At 47.8% G+C, this 27,331-nt stretch overlaps 1 protein-coding gene and 1 long non-coding RNA gene across 4 annotated transcripts in view; one reads left to right on the forward strand and one right to left on the reverse strand.

Moving 5' to 3' along the window:
* The window catches only part of LOC106888781, a 10,236-nt gene extending 9,102 nt beyond the window's left edge, over positions 1-1,134 (reverse strand). Inside the window, exon 1 of the long non-coding RNA XR_001412185.1 lies at positions 1,023-1,134. This is a non-coding gene — a long non-coding RNA (uncharacterized LOC106888781). The remainder of the gene's footprint in view (positions 1-1,022) is intronic.
* GATA2 (GATA binding protein 2) overlaps positions 1-11,890 on the forward strand; it is an 18,926-nt gene extending 7,036 nt beyond the window's left edge. The window contains exons 2-7 of one of the 3 annotated variants that reach the window (XM_014943256.1): positions 79-126; positions 650-1,130; positions 1,807-2,406; positions 5,104-5,249; positions 8,249-8,374; positions 9,222-11,890. In XM_014943256.1, coding sequence (XP_014798742.1) covers positions 902-1,130; positions 1,807-2,406; positions 5,104-5,249; positions 8,249-8,374; positions 9,222-9,521 — 1,401 coding nt within the window. In that variant the 5' untranslated portion in view covers positions 79-126; positions 650-901 and the 3' untranslated portion in view covers positions 9,522-11,890. Of the gene's footprint in view, positions 1-78; positions 127-320; positions 391-649; positions 1,131-1,806; positions 2,407-5,103; positions 5,250-8,248; positions 8,375-9,221 lie in introns of those variants that run through there. The other 2 variants (XM_014943258.1, XM_014943257.1) reach the window with 2 other exon arrangements.
* The last annotated feature ends 15,441 nt before the right edge of the window (positions 11,891-27,331 follow it).

A 27,331-nucleotide genomic window follows, 5' to 3' on the forward strand; every position in this document is an offset into this window, starting at 1 on the left:
TTAATTTTTTTATTATTATTATTTTTGTCTCCCCCCTCCTTTCTCCCTCTCTCCGCCGCACTCGCATCCTCCGAGCAGGCATCCATCACCACCCGCCCCGCCGAGGCACCCTGCCTCCCGCGCCGGGTAAGTGTGGGGCGCGCGGGGGGGGGGCACTGCCAGGGCTCACTCGCTGCCTTCGCTAAACACCCTCTTCTTCTCCCCCCTCTCCTTCCCTCTCTCCCCCCCCCAGCTCTTTCTCCCCTCCTTTTCCTTTTGTGTCAGTCGGAGTTTTTGCTAGAACTACGCTGTAGTAGATCTGCCGTTCTTCCTATTTTACCCCGCTTTTGAAGCCAGCTGGAAAAACTCCTGTTGACGTTTGTAGCGAGGGCCGTGTGTGTGTGTGTGTGTGTAAGGAAGCTTTTTGCCTCTTTTTTTTTTTTTTTAAGTTTGGGTAAAGAGTTCGAAACGGGATCTCTGTTTATTTTGTGGGGCAATGAGCAGGGAGGGCGCAAGTCCAGGGCTTTTGGGGCAGAGGATATTTTTGGAAGGGGGGGAGGGGCTCTGCTTCCCCCTCCCCATCCATTTCCCGCTGGGAAAGGCAGCCGGCCCGGCGGGGCAGCGCACCCCGGGGCCGCCGAGCCGCTCACCCGCCCGTCTCTCCCTACAGGTGCTGCCCCGGCGCTCCCCCGGCCCCGCCGCCGCCGCCCCACCGCTGACATAGGGACACGCTGACTCCGGGGGTCCTCCCCCCGCCTTCCGAGGGCGCACTCCAGTCACTCGGCGATTTTTTTCCTTAAAGGAAAGCCATCCCGGCTCCTAAAAACCCACCGGCGGCGCTCAAAGCCATCCCCCTGCCCGCTCCCCACCGAGCGCCGCTCGCTCCTGGTCCGGGGGTGAGCGGGAGGGGAGGCCCGAGGCCATGGAGGTGGCCACCGACCAGCCTCGCTGGATGGCCCACCACGCCGTGCTCAACGGGCAGCACCCCGAGAGCCACCATCCCGGACTGGCTCACAACTACATGGAACCAGCGCAGCTCCTACCTCCGGACGAAGTCGATGTCTTCTTCAACCACCTGGACTCCCAGGGCAACCCTTACTACGCCAATTCCGCCCATGCCCGGGCCAGGGTCTCCTACAGCCAGGCACACGGTAAATCCGCACCCGCTGCCCTCCTCGGCACCCCCGGGCCCCTTCCCCACCCGCGTTCCCCGGTGCCCGACGTGGAGGCGAGGAGTTCCCACCCGCGGGCCGCTCCGGTTGTGCCGGAGCCGGGAGGGAAAGGAGATCTAAGAAAACAGGATAGAAAGGGAGGCACGGGTGGATTTTAACCCTAGAGATAACCGAGGTCTGGCGGAGGGGAGGGAAAGAAAGGGGGGAGGTGAGAGAGGAAGGGGAAATAGTGTGCGCCGAGGCTAAAACTTCTCAGACGCGGCTACTTCCCGGATGCAAAATACGAGCCGATTCAAATCGGCGATGGATTTGATTTGGGGGTGCTTTTAGGAGCCGAAGAAAGCGCGTTGACGGAGCAGAAGGGGGTTCGCTGCTTATTCCCGGGGGTGTTGCGGGAGGAAAGGGGGTGCTGCGACTCCTGGGTGGCTGGGTCCCCCTCCCGCTGCCCGCCGCTCTTCCCCGAGGGGCTGGCTGCTGTGTCCCTCGGAGGGGACAGGGAGAAGGGGCTGTTGCGCCAGCCTGGCTGCTCTCTGCTGGGTTGTGAAACCTCTCCCCATGCCCGGCTGCCCGCAGACCGAGGAGCCGGGGGACTCCCCACAGCCGCTCCGGGCCGAGCTGCCCCACGCTGATCCCAAACGCTCTTGTGTTCCTACAGCCCGCCTGACCGGGAGTCAAATGTGCCGGCCTCATCTTATCCACAGCCCCGGGATCCCTTGGCTGGACAGCAGCAAGGCGGCACTGTCTGCCCATCACCACAACCCCTGGACCGTCAACCCCTTCACCAAGACACCCCTGCACCCCTCGGCGGCCGGAGCCCCCGGGGCCATCTCGGTGTACCCGGGCAGCAGCACCTCCAGCACCGCCTCCGTCTCCTCGCTCACCCCAGCCTCGCACTCGGGCTCCCACCTCTTCGGCTTCCCCCCGACCCCTCCCAAGGAAGTGTCCCCGGACCCCAACTCCACCAGCGCTGCCTCCCCTTCATCCTCCGCCGGGGCCCGGCAGGAGGACAAAGACAGCATCAAGTACCAAGTGTCGCTGTCGGAGGGGATGAAGATGGAGAGCGCCAGCCCGCTCCGAAGCAGCCTCACCAGCATGGGGGCCCAGCCCTCCACCCACCACCCCATTCCCACCTACCCTTCCTACGTGCCAGCTGCCCACGACTACAGCAGCAGCCTCTTCCACCCCAGCAGCTTCCTGGGGGGCCCCGCGTCCAGCTTCACCCCCAAGCCACGAAGCAAGGCCAGATCCTGTTCGGGTAAGTGTTGTACCCCCAACCGCACCCCCGGGGTGGAAGGGCCAAGGTGAGGGCTGTGCCTGTCACGACTGGCTTTGCTGACTGTTTGGGGGTGCTGTGAGGCTGGGTGCTTGTGTCGGCTCTCTTTGGGACAGAGGGGCAGGTGGCTGCTTGGTCCCACTTTTCTGGGTTTTTAAACCAGGACATGGAGCTTCTACCAGGCTCCTGTGGGTGCCAGCACAGCCACAGAGGCCACTGAGGGCCGGGCTCAGGGTGGTCAGATGGGCCGAGGGACACGGGGATGGGTGCAGCGTGAGCCAGCAGACCGAGTTGTACAAAGAGGGATTTATATGAGGGGGGAAAAAAAAATATGTTTCCCTCGGAGAAAAAGCTGGCCCCAGCCACCCGAGGGGCTCAGGCCCGACCCTGCTCCCCCAAGGCAGTAAACACCCCCACCCCGGATTACACTGGGGACTTCCTAGCGATAGGTGCTTCTCCCTAAGTCATTTCCACGTCTCTCCACTGCCACGAACCAAGGCCCCAGCACAGGATGAAAGCGAAACTGACCCGGCCGGTCCGCTTCGAGTCGCAGAGGGCCCTATTTCCTTCACGTTTTACAGGAGCAAAAGTTCAAATATAGTTTACATACCAGTGCGAAAGACTAAGGTGACCAGTCATCGCCAACTTACTCCAGCCTAACTTGAACTAGAAAATAGTCTTCTTTTCTTTTCTCCCCCTCAACCAGCCATATCTCTGCTTCTAAATGAGGGACTGCAGACCTTTCCCGGCTTCACAGCCCTTCCTTGCATTTCTTCCTGAAAGTGCAGTCCTAAATCAGCAAATTGGGGGACGGGCAAAGTTTTGATCCCACTTTGAAATCATGCTAGCTGTACAAGTAGACAGAAGAATTAAGGCAATTTGTGTAATTTTACTAACCTTCCTGCTTTAACATCCTCAGCCATGGAAGGAAATGAAATGCAGTATATTTGGACTGAGTTTAGATAGCCCTTTAAAAATAAATGGCTCTATATGCTTTTGTGAGTGTATTCTTGTATATCATTGCCCATCTATGCTTATGAATACACCACATGTATTTATTTTTACAGTAGACAATAATTTAGAAATGTGATCTCTTATGAGTTTTGCAACAAAAATATCAGCTATTTTACAAGCTCATCGGTTCTCTTACAAATGGCTCCTCCGAGGGGAAAAACACTCTCTCTCTGCCATTATTTAAATGCAGTTGCTACAATGTATATGTATTTTTCAGTAGTGAAAAGAGCAGTAAGTAAACGCAATTAGCAGCACGAGACTCTCGAGTTTGGGGACAGATTCAAGACCCAGTTCTGTGAAGATAAAGGGATCTCAAGTAGCTTTTTAATTTTTGCCCTGTAATTGCCGATGATTTTATTGGATGGGGGAAGCTAGGAGCTTTTTTTTTGTTTATTTGTTTTGTTTGGTTTTACGTTAAGGGTTTTTTTTTTTTTTGTCTGTAAGGGAGCCCCCTGTGCAAGGAACTGGGGAAAGTTCGTGACCACTCAGTGTTTTTGTAGGAAAACTAAGACTCACGACACGGCGACTCCTGCAGCTTCCTGCCCTAGGAGGGACAAAAGCTACCCATGCAGCGCCGCAGAGCTCCCCTCATTTTTCACTCTAGACTGTGTTGTTTAAAAGCCACCCACTCCCTAGATTAAAGGAGACACAAGCCCCGCTGAACTCGACATGGCCTGCTTCAGTTATTAGCAAAAAGATTTTCCTCTCCAGTTAAATACTGTAGGATTTGCATAAACTATATTAAGAGAGATTTCTATATTAAGCAGACCTGCCCTCGAACCATCAGAGGCAAATGAACTTTTAGCAGAGAGCTTTCCAAGGCAGAAACAAATCTCTAGGAGTTACATGCTGGGTTTTAATAGAGCCGTTCTACAATGTCGTGTTTCTCATGTCGTGCTACTAAAACCAGTAACGAAACAGTAATAAGGTAAACTGCTCCCTACCAAATCCAAACCGTACCGTTGAAAAATCACAGAAACTGAAAAGAAATCAAAGCCTGTTTTTTACACCAATTTCCAGAGTGCTTGCTGAAGCTGAACTTTCTTAAATATTAGCTTTCACAGCGTTTTTCTGCCTTTAGAACAAAAATCGTGACTGAGCCTTTGGCATTCTGTAACCATTCCCACTCTGCTCGGCTTTTACTTTCTCACCCCATAGCATTTGCAACAAAAAGGAAAGCACAGAGCAGGAGGTCTTTTTGCTCAGATTTAATTCTAGAAAACCTTTTCCTTCGACTCTCTAATGTATTGTGTGTTTGCAGGTGTGTGTGTGTGTTTGTGTACGTGTGTATTTGTGGCAGGAGAACACAGGATCTAACCACTGGAGTGCAATAGATACGGGAGGGGAGCGGTGCCCAGCACAGATTAAAGGAGTTCTCGTTACCGAGACGATAACTTCCATCTGACACAATGAGAGTGTCACTCTTTCTCACCTTGCGGAAAGAGCTGCCTGTTTCTGATCATGACATAAAATACTCACCGGAGTCTGGGCGTTCTCGAAACACTCAGCTCCTTGCTGCATGTGCTGTAGATGTCACTGCTGTCTGATTGTGCTTGAATTAACACGCTGTTTTGACTTCTGGAAAATGCCTAAAGGACAATGCAAAAAGCTTTTGTGAATTTGTTTTTAAAGAAAGAAATCCGGTTTCTTCGTGTTTCCATTTAGAAGGCAGAGAGTGTGTGAACTGTGGAGCAACTGCTACCCCTCTCTGGAGAAGAGACGGCACCGGGCATTACCTGTGTAACGCCTGCGGGCTCTACCACAAAATGAATGGTCAAAACCGACCTCTCATTAAACCTAAGCGAAGGCTGGTAGGTGTCTCTATTTCTCTTGGGTTTGGGGGATAAATTAGGCAAAGGGACCACACGCAGGCAACAAGTCAAATGTGTTATATCTGCTCGGCCCCTGCTTGGAGCCGAGCTGTACTGTACACGGGGGTCAGTCACGTCGAGGTCACTGCTGTGCCTGGGGGCAGATCTCCCCCCAGCCCCGGCGTCCCCGGCACAGACCACCCCACCGTGCCGCAGCCCGCCGAGCGCGCCTCTGTCCCCAGCCTCCCTCCCGCTCACAATACACGCAGGATATCGTGTATCCGTCTCCCCGTTTATCCTGGGATGACAGCTTTTAATTTAATTCCTCATTTATTTGGCCTCTTGGGACGTTTTGGGCACATACTGGGAGCGAAAGGGTTAGGAGTGTGAATGTCCTCCACCGTGTACTAAAAAAAAAAAGTTCCAGCTCCAAAAAAGCAAAACAAATCAGATGAGTCAAAGCTACTGCTCCCTACTTAATAATTATTTGTATAAAAGCCATGAAGTAATTTTCACTCTTATATTCTCTGGCAATATTAATATTGGTTCCCTCCCCAGACAATCCCCTACTGTTTAAAAAAAAAAAAAATCCTATTATTTTTCCATGGAGTCACCTATACTTTGTATTTTCATTTGAGTGATTTAAAAAAAATGTCCTTTCTAAGCTCCTGGTAGTAGTTTCCTATCCGGATATCTGTACGTTAAAGATAAGGAAACTTTGTGTATCTGTTTCCTGACTCTAAAAGCTTTAGAGAGTTTCTATAGGCAAGCCTTGCCAGTCATGCTTGCTGTTTTGAAATTTCTAATACACTCTACTCCACAAATAATGCCTAAAATGCTAAGAATAATAAATATATTTTTTGAAGCTTTGTGATTTATGGTGCCTAAGTCTCTTAGCTATTCGTGGGCACGTTTCAATGAGGTTTGGAGAACAGAAAATTGGCATTACTGCTCTAAACACTGGGATGGGATACAGAAGATTTCTGTCATGAGTCAGAATTCCAACTATGCAAGCTTCTTAATGACTTGCCTTCTAAAGTGACTGACATATAGAAAAATGTTAAGACAACAGTGTAACATTATCGTCTCTCAGGCTCAAGTGCTTTCCAGTCTGAATGGGACAGGCCATAGAGTTAAGCAGCATAGTTGAGTATCAGTAAGCCATCTCAAATATGCAAACACAGGTCTCCACCTTCCAGTGTGCTGGAAGACTGTTATACTTAGCTCACTGCGAGGGGTTTGGGGGGCACTAGAGAGTTTTTCTTTAGTTAAGTTGTTTTAATGTTTTGTTGTAATTGATTTACAGCTTTGTTTATTGCCCCTTTTTCCACTGTAGTTTGCTTGTTTGCTGGGGAGGGGAGATGGCCATCTTTGGGAATTTGTTCATCTGACATGCAATAGCAAAGCGATCGTATTAATAATGTCAGCGTTTGGAAGTCTGGCATTAATTGTGTTTGGGTTGCATGAGCGTACTTGCAGTAGGGGGTACCCCCTCTTTCTGCCTTTGGCCTGTTCTCACAGGCAAGTAAAGGACTAAAATATATGAGTCTCCCAGGGCACGATTCTTGCCTTGAGCTTCTGAGCCGTCCATCAGCTTTGGGAAAGTTAGAGGACCGTGGTGTAAATCAGGAGCAAGTGAGGACAGAACCCAGTGGCTCCTCTTTTTGGAGCCGGGTTGGTCTGTGCTTCAAGCGGCACCAGCTCCCCAGCGGAGCCGGCTGGCAGGGAACCACACAAAGTCCTGGGCTGGGGAACCCACCGCTCCGTGCTCTGCCCATGGAGATGCCCGGCACATTAGTGTGAGCTTTGCTGCTGCCTCACCCCACGGCTCTCGGGGGCTCAATGGTAAAAATGTCCAGTGAGCAAGGCCCTGGGGAAGTCGCCAGGATTGATACATGCTAGAAAGTAAACTCTGCTGATTTAAGAAAAGAAAATACTGAGTCCTCTGCGTTAATCCAATTGCACAAAATGGACTGTACTTTGACCACTTTCAGGGCAGGGCTGAAGCTTTCTAATACAAAATTATTCCCCAAAAATATGGGGTGCAATTAGTCCAGCCATAACACTTAATACGATCGCAGGCTTGCACAAAGAAGGTATTATTGCGGGGTCTGCTAGACAAGGGCCCATCCAGAAATTACTGGCTGCCTGCTGTTCTACTTTTCCTGTTCTTGTTTTGGGAGGTGGTTGAATGTTTTGGCATTTTTCTTTCCCCCCACCTTGGTTTCAGAAGAACAATAGTTTTAGAAAGGGTGGTGGATTTAGCGGGGGGAATGTTGCTTTTTTTGAGGCAGTTGTTTGAGGGCTTGTCAGCCCAGGAACTGAGTAGGGACAGAGGCGGCAGACGGGTCAGCGGAATCATTGCTGCAAGGCATGAAATTTGGTTTGCTAAATATTTAAAGAAAGTTGGAGCCGGTTTTGTTTTCTCCCTTTCACTTGTAAATGGAAACTGAATTTTCAGTGATGGCTCTGATAAATACTGCACCCAGTTAAGTAATGCAGTTGGTTTTCTTTTGTGTCCATCTTTAAAGGGCCAGAGTAGGGGTAAAAAATCACATTCTTTAAGATCATTCCCTCTTTTCAAACCCAGTCTCAACACTGGCACAAAGTAAGTTTGTCATTTAAAAAAAAAAAAAAAAGGGAAAATGCGTTTTCATGACGAGTTCTAGAATCCTGTAAAGGAAAAACTTGAACAAATCAGATGTCATTTTCCCCTCTAAAATTCTTATTTGTGGTGTTAGAGATGTGTTGTTTCTCTCGGTCCCCAACACACATGGTGTCACGGGGCTCGAAGCTGCGATTCTGCATAATAAAATATTTGAATTTAAACAAAAGCCTTACGGCCATAAAATGTAAAAATGACAGTTTCCTTCAGCCCTGATGCTCTGTAAAATCTTAGTAACTAGTTCTACCCAACCTAAATTATTGAGTCCAACTTGACCTTTCTCATGATCTCCCTCCTGCTGATACATTTTTAATTTTCTTTTTCTTTTGGTTAGTCAGCGGCTAGGAGAGCAGGGACTTGTTGTGCCAACTGTCAGACAACCACCACGACCTTATGGCGACGTAACGCAAACGGGGACCCAGTTTGTAATGCCTGTGGACTCTACTATAAATTGCACAATGTGAGTATTTACTCATCTCATGTGTCGCTGCTTGCCCGGCTGGGATTGATGTCTTAACTGCATGGTGTACACTAGGCTTTTATTGGTTTCAGGGTTTTGGTTGTTGTTTTATTCCTTCCCTCCCGTCTCTAAGGTTCCCCTGGGAAGTGACAGCCATTCTTTGTCGGCATAGTGATGCTAAGTTCAGTGACATTACAATGTATGAGCTTGGCTTCTAACGCTTGGGCAAATCAGGCAAAATAGAGCTACCACACTTGGGTTTTAACTATGCGTGTTTTGTGTGCTGTTTCCCTGCAGAAACACAGAGGCCATTTGGAATGGGCTCTGTGCAAAAATGAATCCCGACGGGGCATCTTCCTTTTGATTTTATTATTTTTTTTTTTCAAAATAATTACATCTAAGGCTTTGTTTTATTACTATTTTTTTTAAAGAAATTAATCTTTAGCAGGAATCACTTGACATGTTGGAACGTTATTTAAACTGTGAGTAACAGAGGTTAATGTTACAAGATTGCTCATGTCTTTGGATTGAATTTGGGTCAACGTGTGCCTCCTAGTTTGATCTCTTCTATTAGGAAATGAATGAGGGTTGAGGGTAAGCCTACGGGAAAGAGAGTCATCAGCTGCCAAATTCAGTTCAATTTGTTTTTCATGTCTAGGGGTTTTTTGTGTGTGTGGTTTTATTAAACAAATCAATATAAACAAGTTCTGCAGAGAGAAACACCATTTTTTTTGGCCAGAAAAAGGTCTCCATCCAGGAAAAACACATGGGGTCTGTCCAAATATTTTCATTTTTGCACAATAAGGTCATTTTGTCTGCATGAGCCTGATTTTCTCATTTCTTGCAGGTGAACAGGCCTCTGACCATGAAAAAGGAAGGAATTCAGACCAGGAATAGGAAAATGTCCAACAAATCAAAGAAAAGCAAGAAAGGCTCCGAGTGTTTTGAGGAACTGTCCAAGTGCATGCAGGAGAAATCGTCTCCCTTCAGCGCTGCTGCCCTTGCTAGTCACATGGCGCCCATGGGGCATTTGCCACCTTTCAGCCACTCTGGACACATCCTACCAACACCTACCCCCATCCACCCATCTTCCAGCATCTCATTTGGACATCCGCACCCATCCAGCATGGTCACAGCCATGGGATAAAACCCGATGACCAAGAGACCCACCCAGAGATTAAGAACATGCGGCTTTGCCTAAGATGACACCAAGTAAGAAAATGTTCTGCCGAGAGGAGAATGTAGGGATGGCAAAACGGGATCTTTGCTCCCATGTGGTTTAACTCTTAATGCTGGACTAAAACCTCGCAAACGATGGGTCTTCTGCAGAAATGTGTAGTGGTGCCTGTAATGCACTTTGCCCCCTCAGGTATAAGGAAAAAGAACTCACCTGTTTGATACTTAACGGTCCAGCAGGAAGCAAAAGGTGGCAGAAGCTGAAGGAAAAGGCTTGGAACTGGCTTTCCTTTCTCTCTTTGTTATTACTGTGAATATTGTAAAGAGATATAAGCAGCCTCCCAGGATAGAATCGGCTTACTGGAAGCCAGACATGCTGGATTTCTATCGTGGACTCTGTTTGGGATGGGGAAAAAACATAAAAATAAAAAAAGGACATCTTTATAAAAATGTAATTTTTAAAATGAAATCAGACACAAAGTCATATTTATTTTGCTCTTGTTTTCCACAAAAAGCCTCAACCTTCTGATTGCATGTTTTCGTGCTGTTGTTTGCAATGTTAAGAAAACCTGCCTTCAAAACAAGCGGGGGAGAGGGGGGGATTAGCTCCATCTATCTTCCATACCAAAATCTCTACTAGGAAGGGTGGAAAGACTGGGGAGGGAAAGAAAGCAAAAATGTAGCTGTACGGGATTTTAATGTGCCCAAGATGGTGATTATTTTGCCTCAATTTCTTCATTCTTCTCCCTAACATGAAAGATTTATTTAAAAACAAAACAAAACAAAAACCAGCCCCCCCCTTCCAACTACCCTAGTATTCCTCAAAACAGAGAGCTAGATCAGACAAATCGTTGGGGAAAAAAACTCTCGGGAAGGCAATCCTGCGCTAGCGAGGGGTGAGATACAGGCGTTTATCACCAGTGTCACAGTTAACTTCTAGCACAGCAAAAAACCATCGCAGGGCATAAAAACATCCAACTCGCAGACTTTCGAGGTTGAAGCATTTTGTTCTGTTGTGTTGGCAGCTGTCGCTTAAAAATGCAGATTAGCTGCTTGGGTAAACTTACGGCAGTGTGGTGGCCACCACGTCCACACGCAGCCAGCCAGCGCGTGTACCGGCTCAGGCATCCAGGCCCCGGTGGACTTCACAGGGAGGAAGGGCAGAAAAGAGGTTGAGATCACTGGAGAGGGGAAAGAGAGAGAGACAATCAGTTTGAGCTTCACACATCCGTCAAACCCCCAGACACAACGACAGCTGATGAGACGAGGGAAAGCATCGTTCTAATGGGAACGTCCGTTTTCCGTAGTGTATTTTATATGAAAAAAAAAAAAAACCAGACAAAAAAAAGAAAAAAAATGAAATCTCCCATTATTAAACCATACTGTACGTAAATGACCGAAAACAAAGCTATTACCAATGTGAAGTGTATTCTATTGATTGTTATGATCTGATGCCTCTCGTGAACACAAGCTCCAGTATAACATACAGTGTACATATTTAGCTATACTTCTGATGAAAAATGCCCCCATGAACAGAGGGGTTTGATAATGTAAACCACGTAAGCTTAACTCTGTGACAAGCTTTTTATTTTTTTTAATTTTTAACTTTTTTGTTGTTGGGGTTTTTCTTTTTTTTTCTTTTTTTCTTTTTTTTTTTTTTTTGGATCAAGCCAATTGTATCTTTACTGCAAAAGTCCTGCTTTAAAGAAAAAAACTGAAACAAATAAAAATGGATGTACATCAAATTTTATCCTAAATATGTAATTCAAATATTTGATAGTGAATTAAGAACCAAGCAGCCATGAAAATCCTGCTTTCCTCCTTTTTCTGGTCTGCGTAGGCATATAGGTGCACTTTGTAAAGAAGTGGAAATAAACGGGAAACTAAATTGGTTGGGAGAAATCATAAGAATTTTTAGTCTAGCGAGGTAAAAAATTGGGTCCTTTTTACTTACTACTTTTTACAATGGTACAGCTGTACATTATTTGTATCCAACTCAAATTTCTCTAGGATTTGGGCAGGGGGGTGGGGAAAGGATGTGGGTGGAAGACAGGGATTACTGATACAGTTGACAAAGTGCAATATATTGTCAGTCACTGCAGCATAGACAACAGCAGTTGAGATTTAAATTATTTTGTACTTGTATCAGCATAAAAAAATTCTGCAGTATTTTCTGTTTTTATTTTATTTTTTTTATTTTGCTTATTTTTGGATTAGTGAACTAAGTTATTGTTAATTATGTACAACATGTTTATATATTGTCTGTAAAAAGTGTATGCTTTCCTCATATTCCTTCAAGGTGAATATTGCTAAGAATAATAAAATACCTTTTTTGTGAAAGTACCTGTGCCCAGCTTAATGTCATAAAAGCTGCTTTTAATAGGGAGAGAGGAAAAATTATCGTGGTCATTGTTGCCAGTAGAATTACTAGCTTAAACTTTATGCAGAGCGGTCTATTGATATTTCAAAAACCTACCCGGGTAGGACAAAAAAAGTAGTTGGTGAATGATTTAGTATAAAAAGCACAGGTACAAAAGCTCATTCTCCGGTGTTGTTTTGGGGTGACAAGGTCACGCAGTTAAGTGTGCTAAAGTTTCTACACCAGTTTTAAGGCAGCAGCCACATTGCAGATGATGAACTGCAGTTTCTCTAGGGTTTTTTGTTATTTTTTGCATTGTTTCTTTTAAGTGGAGAAATATTTTTCAACTAAAATCAAGTTTTTAAAAGCACCGGAAAAGCAGCCGGCTGCTTAATGGGTTTCAAGGCAGGGTCTGCAATAGACAGGGCAAAGTTCTCTGTAGGTTCTTGCACTGCTGAAACAGGCAACACCGTCAACCCAGAAACCTGTTTCTAACCATTTGGCATCATCTCTGGTGTGAAGGGAGCAAGGGGGGATGGCCAGCCCGGAGCTGCTCAGTGCTGTCCTGGGATCAAGGGGTGCAGCCGTGGGCGCAGGGGGGTTGTGCGTGTGGGCTGGCACATGAGGATGGAGAAGAAGCTGCTTACCAGGCAGCTCTCCCATGGCCAAAACTCTGCAGCTGCTTTCATCACACCGTCGAATCTGACCCACACAAGGAACTCCTTGGGGCCTTACAAAGCGAAGTAGATTCTTGCAAAGTCCCCTCGCCATGTGTAGGGGTGAGTACTGCTGCTACTAAGCCGATATTTTCGAGAAAACTGCTAATGAACTTTGGGTTTCCTCCTTTGACCCCCCAGGAGCTGTGTCTGACTTCTGTGGAAACCAACTTGGGGATAACTCCTTACTCATTAAGAAAAAAAAATAACCTCAGTTCCTTTTTCAGTGTGTGTGTGTGTGCAAATTCCAGCCCTTTCTCTCGCTGCTTCTCTTTAGCCGTGCAGCCTCCTCCCCAGCCCTGTTTGCAAGCCCTGCTCGCGATGGGCGAGGAGTTGCGGCAGCTCTAGATGTGCTGAGGAAAGCACACGCAACCGGGATGAGGCCTTCCTGCATCATTTCAGAAGAGTTAATCATCTCTCCAACTTGTTTAGCAAGGCTTAGTGCAAACACCCATTAAAAAAAAAAACAAAAAACAAACAAAAAAAACAAAGGCAGTTTATAGCATACCGTGCAAGCTTCGTTTAAAAAGAAACATGTTCATTTTCAGACAGGTTTCAAACAGGGTTATAAGTAAACTCAACCGCTCTCCCTCCATATTTGAATAGCTGAGAGGAGGAGAGAACAGGAGAACTAAAAAAACATCACTTTAAAATAATTTAGAAGCTATTTGCTTTGGTTGCATGTTACACACCCATCCAGATTTTGATGAGGGTTTACCTTGGTGTTGTCTCTCTGCAAGCATTTTGCCGGGTCGGTCCGATTCGCTCACGGAATCAGGGCCATAATCCATCAGTTTGTCCAGAGGGGTGCTGCAGCCCCCCAGCGCCTGGAGGAACGTCCCTCTTCTGAGCAGGGTCTTCAGCGGTTCCTGCGACACAGATAACACATAATCCCATGTTTGTCAGGTGGCACTAATCTGTGAAAGATCAAACCATCTCTCCGCAACGTGTGTATCGTGTTTGTCTCCAGACATTTTGCATAGCGGAAGAAAAACAAACAGCAGGGAATGGAAATGGAGCAAGTGTGTAAAGTTCAACGTAAAGTGTAAGCACAGAGCAGATATCGAGGCAACAAATTGGGATTTACGGCCCTTTCACTACCACCAAACACTGGGGGACAGGCTTTTTGTGAGGGGGGAACCCTGACATTACTTGCCTTTGGTTCCTGTTGTTGGGATTATTGTTTTAAGCCGTGCTTAATTGTCATGTCTCCACGGCCACATCAAAAGCCAAGAAGATTAGGTTACAGGGAGTGTTTGATGTCAAAATACAAAATAAATAAAAGGAAAACTGAAAAGGTAGCATATTTTCCATGATGTCTACTGAGGTTTTTGCCTCAAACATATTTTTTTTTCTAATTTTGCAAAAGTTCCACTTACAGTGACAAGATTTCATTTATTTACTTCCAAATGACTCCACCGCTTTCCTGCAACAGCTCAAAAGGGTTAATATCCCCTCTTTGATGGCAAACATGGTATAATTAACGCAAACTTCTTAAGTATCCTGGTGACCTGTAGATGGCCACATGAGAATTTTGTTATTTACTGACTTGCCAAACGTTTATTGCTTATAGCAGGACAAGTGGGAAGCAGGCATTAATTTTGATGCTGTTATCTGCGATTGTGTGTAAAGTTCATAGCAGAGAGTACCTATATGTCAACTGCAATTAAACATTTGCCTATTTTTTTAATGAATTTCATGTTGGTGCAAGGGGTTGGACTGGCAGCTTTGCAAGCTGAAATCCTGTCCATCCGCAGAGCAGGCATGATATAGCCAGACACAGGACAACTTCCCCTTACCTGCAGGCTGCAAAAGAAAACAGTCTGGCGCCATGGAGCATTTGATCCTTGGCTTCTCCACAGAGACGGTCAAATCAGGACCAACTGTGGCAGGGCACAGAGGGAGATTTTGTGGTGTGACATCTCCCCTTGGAAACCAGCCTGAAAAACACCAAAAACGAAGCCAAAAGTGGCTATCAGGTGAATATGTTCATTTATCACCAACCTGGACTGGATTAAAATGCGTGACCTAGAAGTAAAATGCTTTGTTTAGCCCAAGTCCCTGGGCCATCTGGTCCTCGCAAGTAAACATTTCTAAGTGAGATTAAGTGACTGTTCTTTAAGCATGGTGATATGAGTGCAAACCAGGCTGCTCTGGATCTGACAGATCAAACCTCGGCATCAGAGCAGCCGGCTAGTGCCAATTCAGAGGCACCATTTGCTTAAACAGCTTTGGGTGCAATTCTCCGTGGTGCCGGCTTTGCAGTCAGTCCCGATTCAGTCTGATGTGTCCCTGTCAGATCCAGGGCTCAGATTGCACCGAGGTGCTGCTGGGAGGTCAAGGGCCCCATCAGAGGAAACTTAGGGGAGAAACTAGAGTAAGAACTACACTGCATTTGCACTAAGAACTCAGTTGCATTTCTGAGCGCCGAGAGCTTGGCTGAGCAAAATTTAATCGCGGGGTAGGAGATACCGCAGAAAAAAACATCCAGCAGGTAGTAACTCAATAGAGAACTAACCCCTCCTTCAGGGAAAGGCTTCAACATACCGCTGAGGGAGGGAACTGCTACTGTTTGGTCTATAAAAACTGAATCAGGGAAGTATAACGTTAACCCAGCCTATGCAGCGATGCCAGGGAGAAAACGGCTACCTGCCTGTATCCTGCTTCCCTGCCTCTCTCTCTGGTTCTGCACTCTGGGCTGCAGGGAGCTATTTGGAGGAAAGTTGACTGGCTCAGGAGGGTCAAGAGCATGTGTAAATCGTTTGGAGTTGGGCCTATCTATGCCAGAGATTGAACATGGACCCTTGTTTCTCCTAAACACTTTTGTACTTCACCAAATTCATCCCCGGTCCTTTTATTTTCCTCTGGAGCTTGATTCAGCTCCTGCCTGCTCTCAGTCAGGCAGAAAGGACATGGCAGATTTCCTTACCTGTGACACAAAAGCATTATGTTTACTACTTTGGCTGTGATTTTTTACCTCTTGATTCTTCCCTTCACTTCCACCTGCCCACATTGGCATTCTGAGAGCAGGTTATACTGCTAGAGTGGAAATCTTTGATGGATTTTTCTGTGAAATTCCGATTAATTTACCATCTCCTGCTGCATTCCAGCCCAACTGTTAGTTATTTTTCTTTTCTATTTTGTAGATCCTTGTGAAATTTGAAAGTAAAAGCACCCCATTTTGGGAGTTAATCTGTTAGAAGAGAACTAGATGAGCAAAAAGGAACAGACCAAAACCATTCACGTAACCTTTGTGCCCACAGGCACTCTGGGCTGCACACTACTTTTTTCTATCCAAGCACAACTCCCACCAACACAGGGACGACGTTCTTCATGATGAAGCACATCTCAGAAGACAGACCCTTGCCTGACTGGTGCCAGGACTTACCCCAATCCCTCACACACTCGCTTTCTGATAAGAAGTAAAGTTACAGCACTCCGTGCCTCAGTTTCCCCTTGCAAAATAGGCATAGAAAAGACGTGACCTGCCCTATCAGCTATGTACAAGCGTTGACTCGCTCCAGCCTAGCAGACTTCTGGGCAAGTTCGAACAAATGTCAGTGTGTGGGGTGTACTGATAGGCACCGGGAAAGGGCACAGCACTCTCCTCTCTAGGTTAGAGGCTCCTCCCTGCCTTCACTGCAGAGCTGTTGCACTGCCGTTAGCCTCTCCGTACAGCTGTCTGTGGCAAAAATGACACATTGGAGAAATTAGTCATTGGAGTGTATCACCCGGCTGCTCCCAACTGCTGCGCGGGCACACACACACACAGAGTCACACACACACACACACAGAGTCCCACGCACACACACGCACGCACTGCCTCCAGCCCATTGTGAAGCAGCCCTTTCTCCATCTCCCATGCTGTCAGCCCCTGACCTTCCTTTCACATGCTCTAATGGTCACTAGAAAACTGCGAGAGAACACAGTTGCGGTATTAAATAGCCCTAATTTGTCTCCAGGCCTTTCCCCTCCTCCCCCCACCTCGGTCTCCCGCGACTTAACGTTTAAACCAGCTGAAGTTTACAACAAATCAAAGCCTCCCTATAGGCCCAGATTGTCTAAATACGGAAAACAGGAAGTGAGTAACCTTCAACGGGAAATTGTTCATCCGATGGAGGCCAAGACCCAAGGCCCGGAGCTTTGCAGTCCTGCCCCAGCACAGGCAGACACAGCATGTACCGAACGGACACTCGGCGTTTCGCAGGAGGGAGTGGTTTAGGGAAACTTTTGCTTCTCTCGCAGTCGCGTTGAGGCTGCTTCAAGAAAGGAGATGGTGTTTGTGCCTAGGCAGACCAGTAGACGGGCACTTTGGGAGGGTTATTTTTAAGAAGACTGGGGATGGGAGGGAGAAGCAGACAAGGATTGGAGGAGAAAACAGAGAAAACGCATGAATTCAAACTAAAAATCACCTCTTCCTATGAAGGTGAAGATGGCAAGAGAGTACTGCAAACAGCACTGGGCTGCTTCCAGCACACCAGGGCGGGAAGAGATTTTGTGTGACAGCCCACTTGGTGATGAAAAGGAGAACACTTCATTTCCTAGGCAGAGAGAATAATAATTTATTTTTGTAGAGTAACTTGCCTGCTTCCCCTCACCAGGAAAGATCCCAAATTATTTTACCGGCTGTTTATCTAAGGCTTATATTATTCACTACTGAATTGCAGCCATTACTGGGGTGGAACACAGCAGCTGTTTAACAACTCAAAACAATGCCCCTTCTCTACGGAAGGTCATATTAAAATCCTCTCTAACTGAAGGTGAACTTCTTGTTACGTGCCACATCTACTGGAATAAAGCTTTGCTCACAATTACACTTCTGCTAGAATCACAAAACCCGTGAAGAAACTAGGATGCACAAACACATCCAAGCATGCTTGAGTTCTTCCAGTCCAACTCTGGAGAGTTCTAATGAACCACGTACCACAAAGTGGCCCCTGGCTCACAGATATCTTTCTTCTGACCCTCTTGGAGCCTTCACCTATGCTCATATGCCACTTTTGCTCTGGGTAACTCATGGGATAAGCACCAGCAACCAAGCTTATGGTCTCTGACTTGGGAAACAAAGAAGGCACAGTCCGATTTGGAGTTTGTCTCCACTGTCGAAGAGATATGCGTTGCCTGGTCCTGTCCTGGTTCGTTGCCCCAGGGAGTGCTACAGATGAAGGGTGCTCCTGGGCAGATGTGCACACATGGGACAGCCAGTCTCCAGAGGACATTAATGTGAAAGGCACAGCTGGAATTAGACCTGCCCAACTGGGATGCTGCACCTCTGTAAAGACTGAGGCTTGAGAGAAATATACAGCAATGGATAACCATTGGGTCTTTTGAGGAGAACCAGTTAGAGAGGAAGCTTCTAGTTAGATCTCTTTACAGCATTTAAATATTGCTCTAAACTTACCTTTGAAAAATATATTTTAAATACTATTTATAGGCAGAAATATTTTCCCTCTTGTTCCTACAGTTTTTCTGCAATGATTTCCCCAGATTTATCCCAGTTTATATAGGTGAGTAAAACTGGACTTGTGGCATTTGCTTGACAGAGACTTTCTCTCTTGCATAAAGATGAAGTTTAGTTGGTTGTTTTGCCAGCAAACCAGCTGGCTGGGAGAAAGATGCTCTTAATCAAACGGCCTCGCTGCCTCTCTGGGGACAACTCTGTCTTTTTTCCCATCACAACAGGTTTCCTCTTTGTTCTCTGGTGGGCAGGTGTTGTCCCACTGGGATGTGGAAAAGGGCAGGCTCTGATCCCATTAAAGATAGCCCCATTGGTAACAGATCAGAGGGGCATCCCTAGGTTGTGGGAGAGTATGCCTGTCTTGCTTCACTGGCTGGTGAATAATAGAGCTGGCTCTCAGTGACACTCACGGGGGTTTTAACAGGAGTCCTGTTCTCCAGAGGGACAATGAAAGGGAAAGGAACCCAGAGGGTGATGGCTGTGTCTGGCATTGCCAGAAACCACAGCTGGTCCTGCAAGTGATGGGAACGGAGACGATGCTTCTATCCAGGAAAGATGCAAATAAATGCTCCCCCACTGCATTATCATCTTGCTTTACTCTCTTTCTCCATCACTTCCACAGCAGGCTGACTTTAAGGGATGTGGAAGTGAATTTTGCTCCAGTGGAAGGCAAGACATAGATAATCCTAGAGATGAAAATGCTACTTTAACCTCTGGTCTCAGCCACCCCTTGATCCTCCCATCTTGGGGGTTACAGCAGCTCTGTTCTGACTTCCTGGGAAGAATGACTGTGTGTGTGGGCTAACGGAGGTCAGGGAGCTCCAACCACATCCCTGGCCTGTATGAGGTGACTGAGGAACAAGGGCTGTGACTTGTCCAGTGGAGCCTGTCTGCCTGCAGTCCAGACATAGCATGGAGTAGCTTTTCTTCCGCTGACCTTGTGCTCGTAAGAACTGAGATAATAGCAGGGATCTCCAGTGCATTTTCTTCTTCTGAGCTTTCTAAAGTGATCCAGAAGCCGAGTCCACTGTGCCCAGGAGCTACAGACTCCCAAGTTCTAGAATAGGTTCTACACCTGCTTAACTGAGAGGCTTAGTGTCTCTGCCCACACAGTTAAGGCAGGGTTTACCTACCTCGCATAAGATTGTGGCAATCCATTAGCCTGTCTTAGTGCAGGCCTTGGACATGGTCATGTCCCAAGAATGGAAACTTGAAGCCAGATACATGCAGCAGGCAAAATATGCAGCTCTGACTGCAAAACATCCCATAGGCACGTTCACAAAGTATGTACCAGCACTGTGGGCCAGAGACTTGTCCAAATGAAGCAGCAGCTCTTGCAGACACTGTGTCCAGGCACAGGCTTATTGAATTTCCATTTTCTGGCAAGATCCCTTTGGCCAGTGTCATTCCAGCTCCAGCAAAGTTATCCATGAGGGATCCACACCTGCTCAGCAAAGGCCCTGCATGCTTGAAAGAGTTAACCCTGAGCTCCTGACTCAATGCGCAGGAATGCAGCCACCTCAGGTAGAGTCTCACTCTCACCAGCCTTGAACACCACCTTCATGGGAGCCTGCACAACTCTGAACTGAACAGCAGTTGCACTCTGTTGTGTCAGGACCGACAAGAACAGAGGTAGTACAGCATGTTAAGACAGATGGCTATAGTTTAACATGCTCATTTTACTTTCTTTTCCTACGTCCTTCCTTAGTGCCACATGGAAATTACATTCCTTTTGGCCTACGCACCCTGCACCAGTTAGACCTTTTTTCATCTGCACCCTCTTTCTTGGTGCTCTCTTTCTGATGTTTTGCTCTCCCATTTACACCCTTGCTGAATTTACCTCTTGTGGCTCACAAACCAGCCACAGTCCTTTACTTTCGTTGCACTAGGGCCTGGGAAGACTGGCCAGTCTCCTTGTGAAGACACCACTGCAGGGCCGTTCCTCCACACAATCCAGCCCTGCCACTACTAGCCCTGCCTGAAATCACCGCCTCTGCTCAGCATTCCTCCAGACTGCTTTCACTTTTAGCTCCCATGCTGAGGATCTCTTCATGTACATGTACGTATGTATTTATACACATACCCTACACCACAGAAAAAGACCTATTTTGCAAGGTTTAATATGCTCCGAGTTCTGCTGCGGACTCTTCCTCTTTTTTTTTGCAGCTGTGGTTTTAGGGCAGGCTTTGTGGGTTTGAGAGAGTCCTTGGATGCCTTGGGAAATGTTCTGCAAAAGCGGACTTTCTCCCCATGCATTCTGCACTCCAGCCACCAGGTCCTGAAATCTCCGTGCACAGGATATCCCCTATTTAGATGAACACAAAAGCTACTTGCCTTTCAGGCATAGTTTCAGATTGATACTACTCGTTTATGCCTGCAGTGCCAGGCAAAGAAACAGGAGAGCCAGCAGGATTCCCTCTTAACATCAGCAGCAGCTCTACCTGAGCCACAACATAGCATCAGGATGCCCCAAACTGGCTAAGAAACACCACCTCACAGCTTTGCCATAGATCTGGAAAGAATAAGATCTTACTCACTACCCTTAAGGTCTCTGCCCGTGACACAGGAGAAATAATACTACTACCTTGTAGAAAATAAAGGAGAGCCTGTAAGTGCCAAATAACCGAAACAGAAACACTCTGCCTCTCCTGTACTCGTCCTGGTTGCTCATGAGGGAAAGTAACTCTGGTTTAGGAGAGCTGAGGATTAGCCTAACATGCCTGGTTACCACCTGCTGCTTTAGTGGCTCCAGCTCATGGTTTCGTGACAAGCTGGGTGCTTGACAGCAATATCCCTTTGAAATGCCACATATACTGCTAAGGGTTTGGAAAAGCCTTGCTCCAGCACAGGGTAATTGTCAATATGCATGAAAACAAGCTTCCTGGGGTTGGCTGGGGGCAAGAAGGGGACAACTCAGGGGAAAAAAAAAAGTGCTTCAACCACAGCACAAGGCAGGCCTGTGCTCCTAACCAGCTAAACAGCAACTTGGCTCCATAAGGTTAGAGCAGCCTTGAGGTGACTCTGACAGGCAAAGCACACAAATGTGAGGGGAAAAAAAAAATCATCACAAAGCAGCAGAAATGTCTCACAAGCTTTAAAAGCATGGTTGTTCAGCCTTGCCTATTTGTATGGGAAGCGGGAGCCATGGCTTCTGAACGTGGAGCTGGCAGGCAGCATAGGAAAGGAGAGGGAGGTGAGATATGTGGCTGAGGAATTCGCAGCCTTCAAGTTCCTTCTCTCCCACCTCCTCCTCTCACAGGAAATGAAAGAAACCTCTTCTGTGGAAGGCGGATGGTAGGTGTGCAGGCCTGAGTGTGTGCTGGGGAGCAGCCGGGCTCCTGGCCGGCGTGCGAGTGTGTGTTTGCTCGCACACCCGTGCATGGTTACACAGAAGCACCCAGGGACAGCCCAGGGCCCTTTCTCAGAAGTTTCCTCATGCGTGTCTGAAAAGGTGGATCAGGCAACGGAAGCGGCAAAACCACCAGCGTGCCCAGGCCCCAAATGACTGCCGTTTCACTTTTTTTTCTGTAAAGCTGTCCCCCCCAACCTTCTTCCTCCTTCCCTCCCCGGCTCTGCCCTGCTGAACCGCAGCGGCAAAGCCTGACACTGGAGGAGAGCAATGGGCGCAAAAATTGTCCATGGCTGCTGCCAAGAGTGATGCTGGGCTCCAAGGCTGGCAAAATGGGAGGTGGGCATGGCCATCTGCAGCTGCTGCTGCCCTCCCTCAGGCCTGAGCACAGGCTGGAGCGGGCAGTTGGCTGACAGCTAGGGCAGGACCTACATGATACTGGTGAGGGAAGAACCTGAGGAGGGAAGCCTGTCATGAGCCTCCTTCCTCCCTGCCACCATCCTGCTGTCCGAGCTGCACAGCTCTTACCTCTATGGAGGTCCAGACCTGGGGGATCATAGTGGAAAGGAGAATGGCAGCTAGCAGTAGGGAAAAAAATGTAATCTGGTTGTCTTTTCCCCTCTTCAAACCCCGCTGAGCTGGTTGCCCTTTGTCAGGGCAAGTGGCACAGGCTGCTGGGCTCAGGTGGCCCTGTTTGCTCATGGAGAAGATAGTGGCCAGGCCAGGCCCTCACCACCCACCCTGGCAGCCTCCTGGGCACTGACACCACACAGGACAAGCTCCCCTGTGACTCCCCTCCAAGGGACTTTCTTTTAGCCTCTGTTTCCACAACAACAGGGACAAAAGAATGGGCTACTTATCACCATCCCCACCCACCAAATTACATGTACCTGCACAGCCTGGCAGATGCTCCTCTGGGTGTTCAAGCCAAGCTTGCAGGAGGGAAAGGAAAAGCATAGCTGGAGAATTCCTCTTCTGTTTACAGCTCCTTGTTAGCCTTCTTCCTCCTGCCATGGTTGCTCCTGAGGTGGGTGTTAGCAGCCAGCCAAGAAGCAAGCGAGTGGCCCAGGCCCCCTTCTTCTGCAGGCTAAAATGGTGGTCAGGGCAGGCTGCCTCAGCCCCGCGATGGCGGACAGGTCTCCACTGTCCCCCACGGGCTCTCATGTCCACAGCCACACAGCATCATCCCAACCCCTAGCACCTTCCCCTCAGGTAAATACCCTGGATTCTCACCATGTGCCATAAATTTGCTCCTCTGCCTGTGAGGGAACACTCTAATTCCCAGCTGAGCCCCAGCAGCAGGAATGCAGCCCCCTTGGAGATATCGCTGCCAGCACAAGACGTAAAATGCATCAGAAGAAAATAAAATCCACTCAAAGCCATCATGGTAAAGACAAACACAACTGAGAGACATGGAGGAAAAGCTGGGGACTGAAAGGAGTGAAGGAAAGGGCTGTCTGGAGAGTCCCATTGGGAAGAGACGCCAGGATGTTATAAAGACCCAAACTCTAAACACAGTCTTGGCACCAAGAATCAAAATCCACCTTCCTGAATAGCACTGAGCCCACATTCAACCCCTCTAGTTTTCTGGATCAAAAATTAACCCCACACAAATACTGTTTTTTTTAAACAGACATAGTTTTTACTTTGCATGTTTTCTGTAGAACAAAAGATATTAGGTTGAAGTAATGAGCTGCTTGAGAAGGTGGGAATCTCCCAAGTAGAAAGGACAAATTCAACACGAACAAAAAAAAATATCTTATAGCGTAAAAGGAAAAAAACGAATGCGTTGAGAGGAATTAAGAAATTGGGGAAGTAAGGTACTATGTGAGGTGGTCCCAAAATCTACCCATGTGTAAGGCAGGCAAGAGTCCTTACATGCACAATAAGTAAGGCGGGAGAGAAAAAGAAGAGTAAATAAAGAAGAATGCAAGAAATAAGTGTGTGCAAAGCCTGCTCAGAGATCTAAGGATTAAAAAGAAAACCTTCAGTAGAAATGGAAAACAGGGAGGCAACCAAACAAGAATATTCAGTCAGTTAAGGCTTGCAGGGAAAAGATAAGGGCAGCAAAAATGCAGAATGAGTTAATTATAGCCAAAGGGATTAAGGAGAATAAGAGGCCTTTTACAAATATATCAGGGGAAACAGAAGCACTAGGTAGAAGGTGGGTCTGTTAATAATAGGTCAGAGTAGGGAAGGAAAATAATGAAACAAGGGGACAAAATCATGCCAACAGCAGTGTAGGCATCTTCCTGTTACCAGCCGGTCCAAGACCTCCAAACCAGCACGACAGGTCCATTGACCGGGACTGGTTTCAACCCAGAGATCCTCCATCCACCAGGACAGAGCGGAGTTGCCATGCACTCATAGCTGCCATGAGTATGGGAATGGGCCACGAGTCTCCTCATGCAGTGCCTGACACCTTCCCTGAAGACATCAATATATTTTTAGTCATTTAATTGCCTCAGCCCTGCTTTCTGTGGTGTGGGGGGGTGGAGGAAGCATGTACAGAAAGGCTAGGCCACAGATGCAGTGCAACAGCTTTGGAAGAACAACTAGTTAAAACTCACCAGTGGGTGACAGACTAACTGACCAACTAACTGTGGGCTTCTCATCAAGTCTTGTGCCTTGGCTTGGCTATTTCCTCTCTGTCTGCCTCGCTCACCCCCTGAAAGCAACAAGAATAAAACCCAGTAAAACCCTCGGGACTGGAAGCAGGGATTGGCAAGTATTAGGACTCTGTAAAACTTGCATATCACTGATTTGTGGGCCAGATTCTCACCTCCTAAGAAATTTTGCGCAAGAATTTTAAATATTTAAGATATGCACACATTCCTGCTGTCAGGATTTTGGCTTTCTCCCTCTCCAGAAATAAGGTTTGGCTCCAAATCCCAGGTTTCCCTTTCAGTTCCTATAAAAACAAGAGGCTCAGTTAGGAAAACTACAGTCTATTTATGTTTTCTCAAAGTCAAAAAAAAAAGAACTGTAGGGAGATAGAAACTGTTTCACCCAGCTCTTTCACAGGAGGCAACCCAGGGCTCTCCCGCCTGCCCCTGGGTGCATTTTGCATACTGGAGGCTTTCCTTGAACAAGACCCCTCAGGCACCCTCCAGCCCCCATCTGCCAGGGAGTCACACAGCGAAACAAAGGGCCAGCTCCTTTGTCCCAGGAGACAAGGTGCCAACCTGCCTGTCTCTGTTTACCAAAGGGAGGGATGTTAGCAGGGTGAGAATGGGGGGCTGGGACCATGGCTGGGGTGGGGGCCATTTGTCCTCTCTTCCCGGCTCTCAGGCGCTTTCCCCTCCCTGCTGTCTCCCTCTGATTTTCATGTCCTGCCAGCCTGGCTTTTTGAAATGCTTAAGGTGGTTATTTAGGAGGCTGCTGATTAATGAATAAATAAATAAATAGATAATTAGGCTCTATTTCTGCAAGGAAAACCAGGGAATGGCCTCATAGCCCAAACTCCCGTGAGCTAATTCCCTACAGCTCCATCCACCAAAGGTACAGGGTGCTTTGACCCAGGGATAACCCCATGGTAAGGTGGATGCACACACACACAACCAGACCTTTACTCTGTGCTTGCCTTTTCCTGCATCCCTACCTGCCCTCCTACAGAGAGCAGACAGCAGGAAGACGTTTGGGGCTGAGTCCTGGGACGGACCTGGCAGTTATATCAGTAGTATCAGTCAACAGGCACTGGTTGGGGATGACTGTTGATGACTCACTGACAGTTTTCACCAGCATGATTTTCTACCAGGATGTATCCCTGCCTAGGGGGTTGATCCAGAATAGTTTTGATCAGACAGGAGGGTGGATGAAAGCCCTGCACTCACGGAGGCTTTCATATAGAGTGCATCCCTGTGTATACCTGCTGCACGTCCACGACAGCAGCATGGCCTCCCCTCCCCAATCACATGTTTGCACACCTAACTGCATGGGAAATGGATAAACCTGGCCAGCAAGATGCACAGGACACTGGTACTGGACTTTCCTTCCATGGTTATCCTACTTACCTTGGAGACCACACAAATGACAAAAACCACTGTTGACCTCCCATTTTACCTGTGTTTGCACATTACAAGGTGAAGTCTGTGCGCTCTGTCTCCCTGCTGCTGCTGCACTTTCAACTCAAGTATGTGAAACTACACAAGGAAGGAGAGGTTAAAATAACAGCAAGCCATAATAAAGGGAATATACTGTGCTTTATAGGTCTTCCCCTTACACCATCAGTTCTTTTACTGACACGATCTCTGTTGGGTGTTATATTAGAGGGAAGTTTTGAAGGAGTTGCTCAGCAGGAGATTAAAGCAGGTATAGTAAATAAAAATATATGCTATTGTTTTGTATTGCGTGCTCAGTCTGAGGAATGACACACAGGTGATGCTTCTATAGGCAGGTATACATATGTTCCCCCATCTCTCGCTATATCTGCCCAGCAGTGTCACACCAGGAGCCCTCGTGCTTCCTCCATGCACACAGGAGCCCAAACAGGAGCCGTAGGATTGCAAGAGCATTGCTGCTTCCTGGGGTCAACCCCTCCTGGAGCAGGGAAAGAGTTCACTGGCTCTTCCGACTCACCCAGCCTGTTCCTTCCCTGCACGGAGGCTTGCTGGAGGAGACCTAACCTGCCCTTTATTTTTCCTCTCCTCCTGTGTCTCCCAGCTGCCCAGGAGATGGTTTATGAAATACAAGCAGAAGGAGAGGTGGTGTTGGTGGGGGGGGAAGAGGAGGTAGAGCCCAAGCCAAGGAGCATCAGCACCGAAAGCAGCGGTAGCGGAAGGCAGCGCTTTGAATGATCTCATGAATCAGCCATGACATTATCTACAGTGAAATGCCTGGGAAGGGGTTTCCCATGTCCTACCCTGACCTGGAAGGTTGACTCCACAGGGGCCTGAAGGGCATTTTGATTGCCAAAGACAAAGGCTAAATCAGAAGGAAATGATATTTTATTTAACCTCTGCATCGGGGTGGGGGCCTGAGGGGAGGGTAGAGGCAGGGGGGCGGTGACAGAGGCGTGGGGATAATACAGGGGATTCAGAGCTGATAACTCGGTAACATATGGGCTTTCGCTAAAGCGGCGTGTCCCACTGAAAAGCCAATTTCCCTCAACATGTTGTCAGTGGCTGCTGGGGGAGGGCAGAGCCCTGCACGCAGCCCAGCCCGCTCCATCAGGGCTGTGCTCTGCCATACTAATGTGCTGTTCAGTGCCAATATGGAATTTCCTTTCGGGAAAGGGCTGCAATAATTGTCTCTCCTATTTACACAGCGCTTTCCAGACAACGTGCCAGAGGCTGGAGCCCTTATACAGGCAAAGCTCCCAGGGACACCCTGACTTGGCTTGAAAGCCAGCTAGGGCTCTTGAGTGCTCAGCGTGATGTTGGACCAGGCTGCAGGAGCGCAAACCTGTTGGTGCAGGGACCAGCTCTCCTGGAGGTGTCCCATTCCCAAAGTATGGCTGGTGGCCATAAAAGAAATCAACATCAAAAGGGCTTTGGAGTGGTGATGTGGGGTGGGCTTACCTCCTTGTTTACACGGCATTAGAGCCACAAAGGCTTTAAATGCTTTCCTGACATGACATTCCTGTAGGAAGTTGCACTAGATGTCCTGAGGACCTAGGTGATCTGGTGGGAGGGTGGGGAAGGGCTATCTAGCAGGGAGGGACTAGGAGGGAAGGCAGGGGAATGCAACAGTGCCTCCAAGGGAAGGAGGGGCCCGTACCACCCTGGGTGGTGGGCTTTATGCAATAACGCCCTGAAGGAGGGGTGGGGGCCATAGCTGTGCAGTACAACCTGAGGTGCCAGCAGGGTGAGGCCTGGGTGGTGGAGTCCACTCTGGTCTCCTTCTGTTGAATCTGAGAGCCCTGCTCTCAATGCAGGGAAGATAACATGCATACCTGAAC

This window comes from Calidris pugnax, unplaced genomic scaffold (genome assembly GCF_001431845.1).
Source record: "Calidris pugnax isolate Ruff unplaced genomic scaffold, ASM143184v1 scaffold128, whole genome shotgun sequence".
Taxonomy (NCBI): Eukaryota; Metazoa; Chordata; class Aves; order Charadriiformes; family Scolopacidae; genus Calidris; species Calidris pugnax.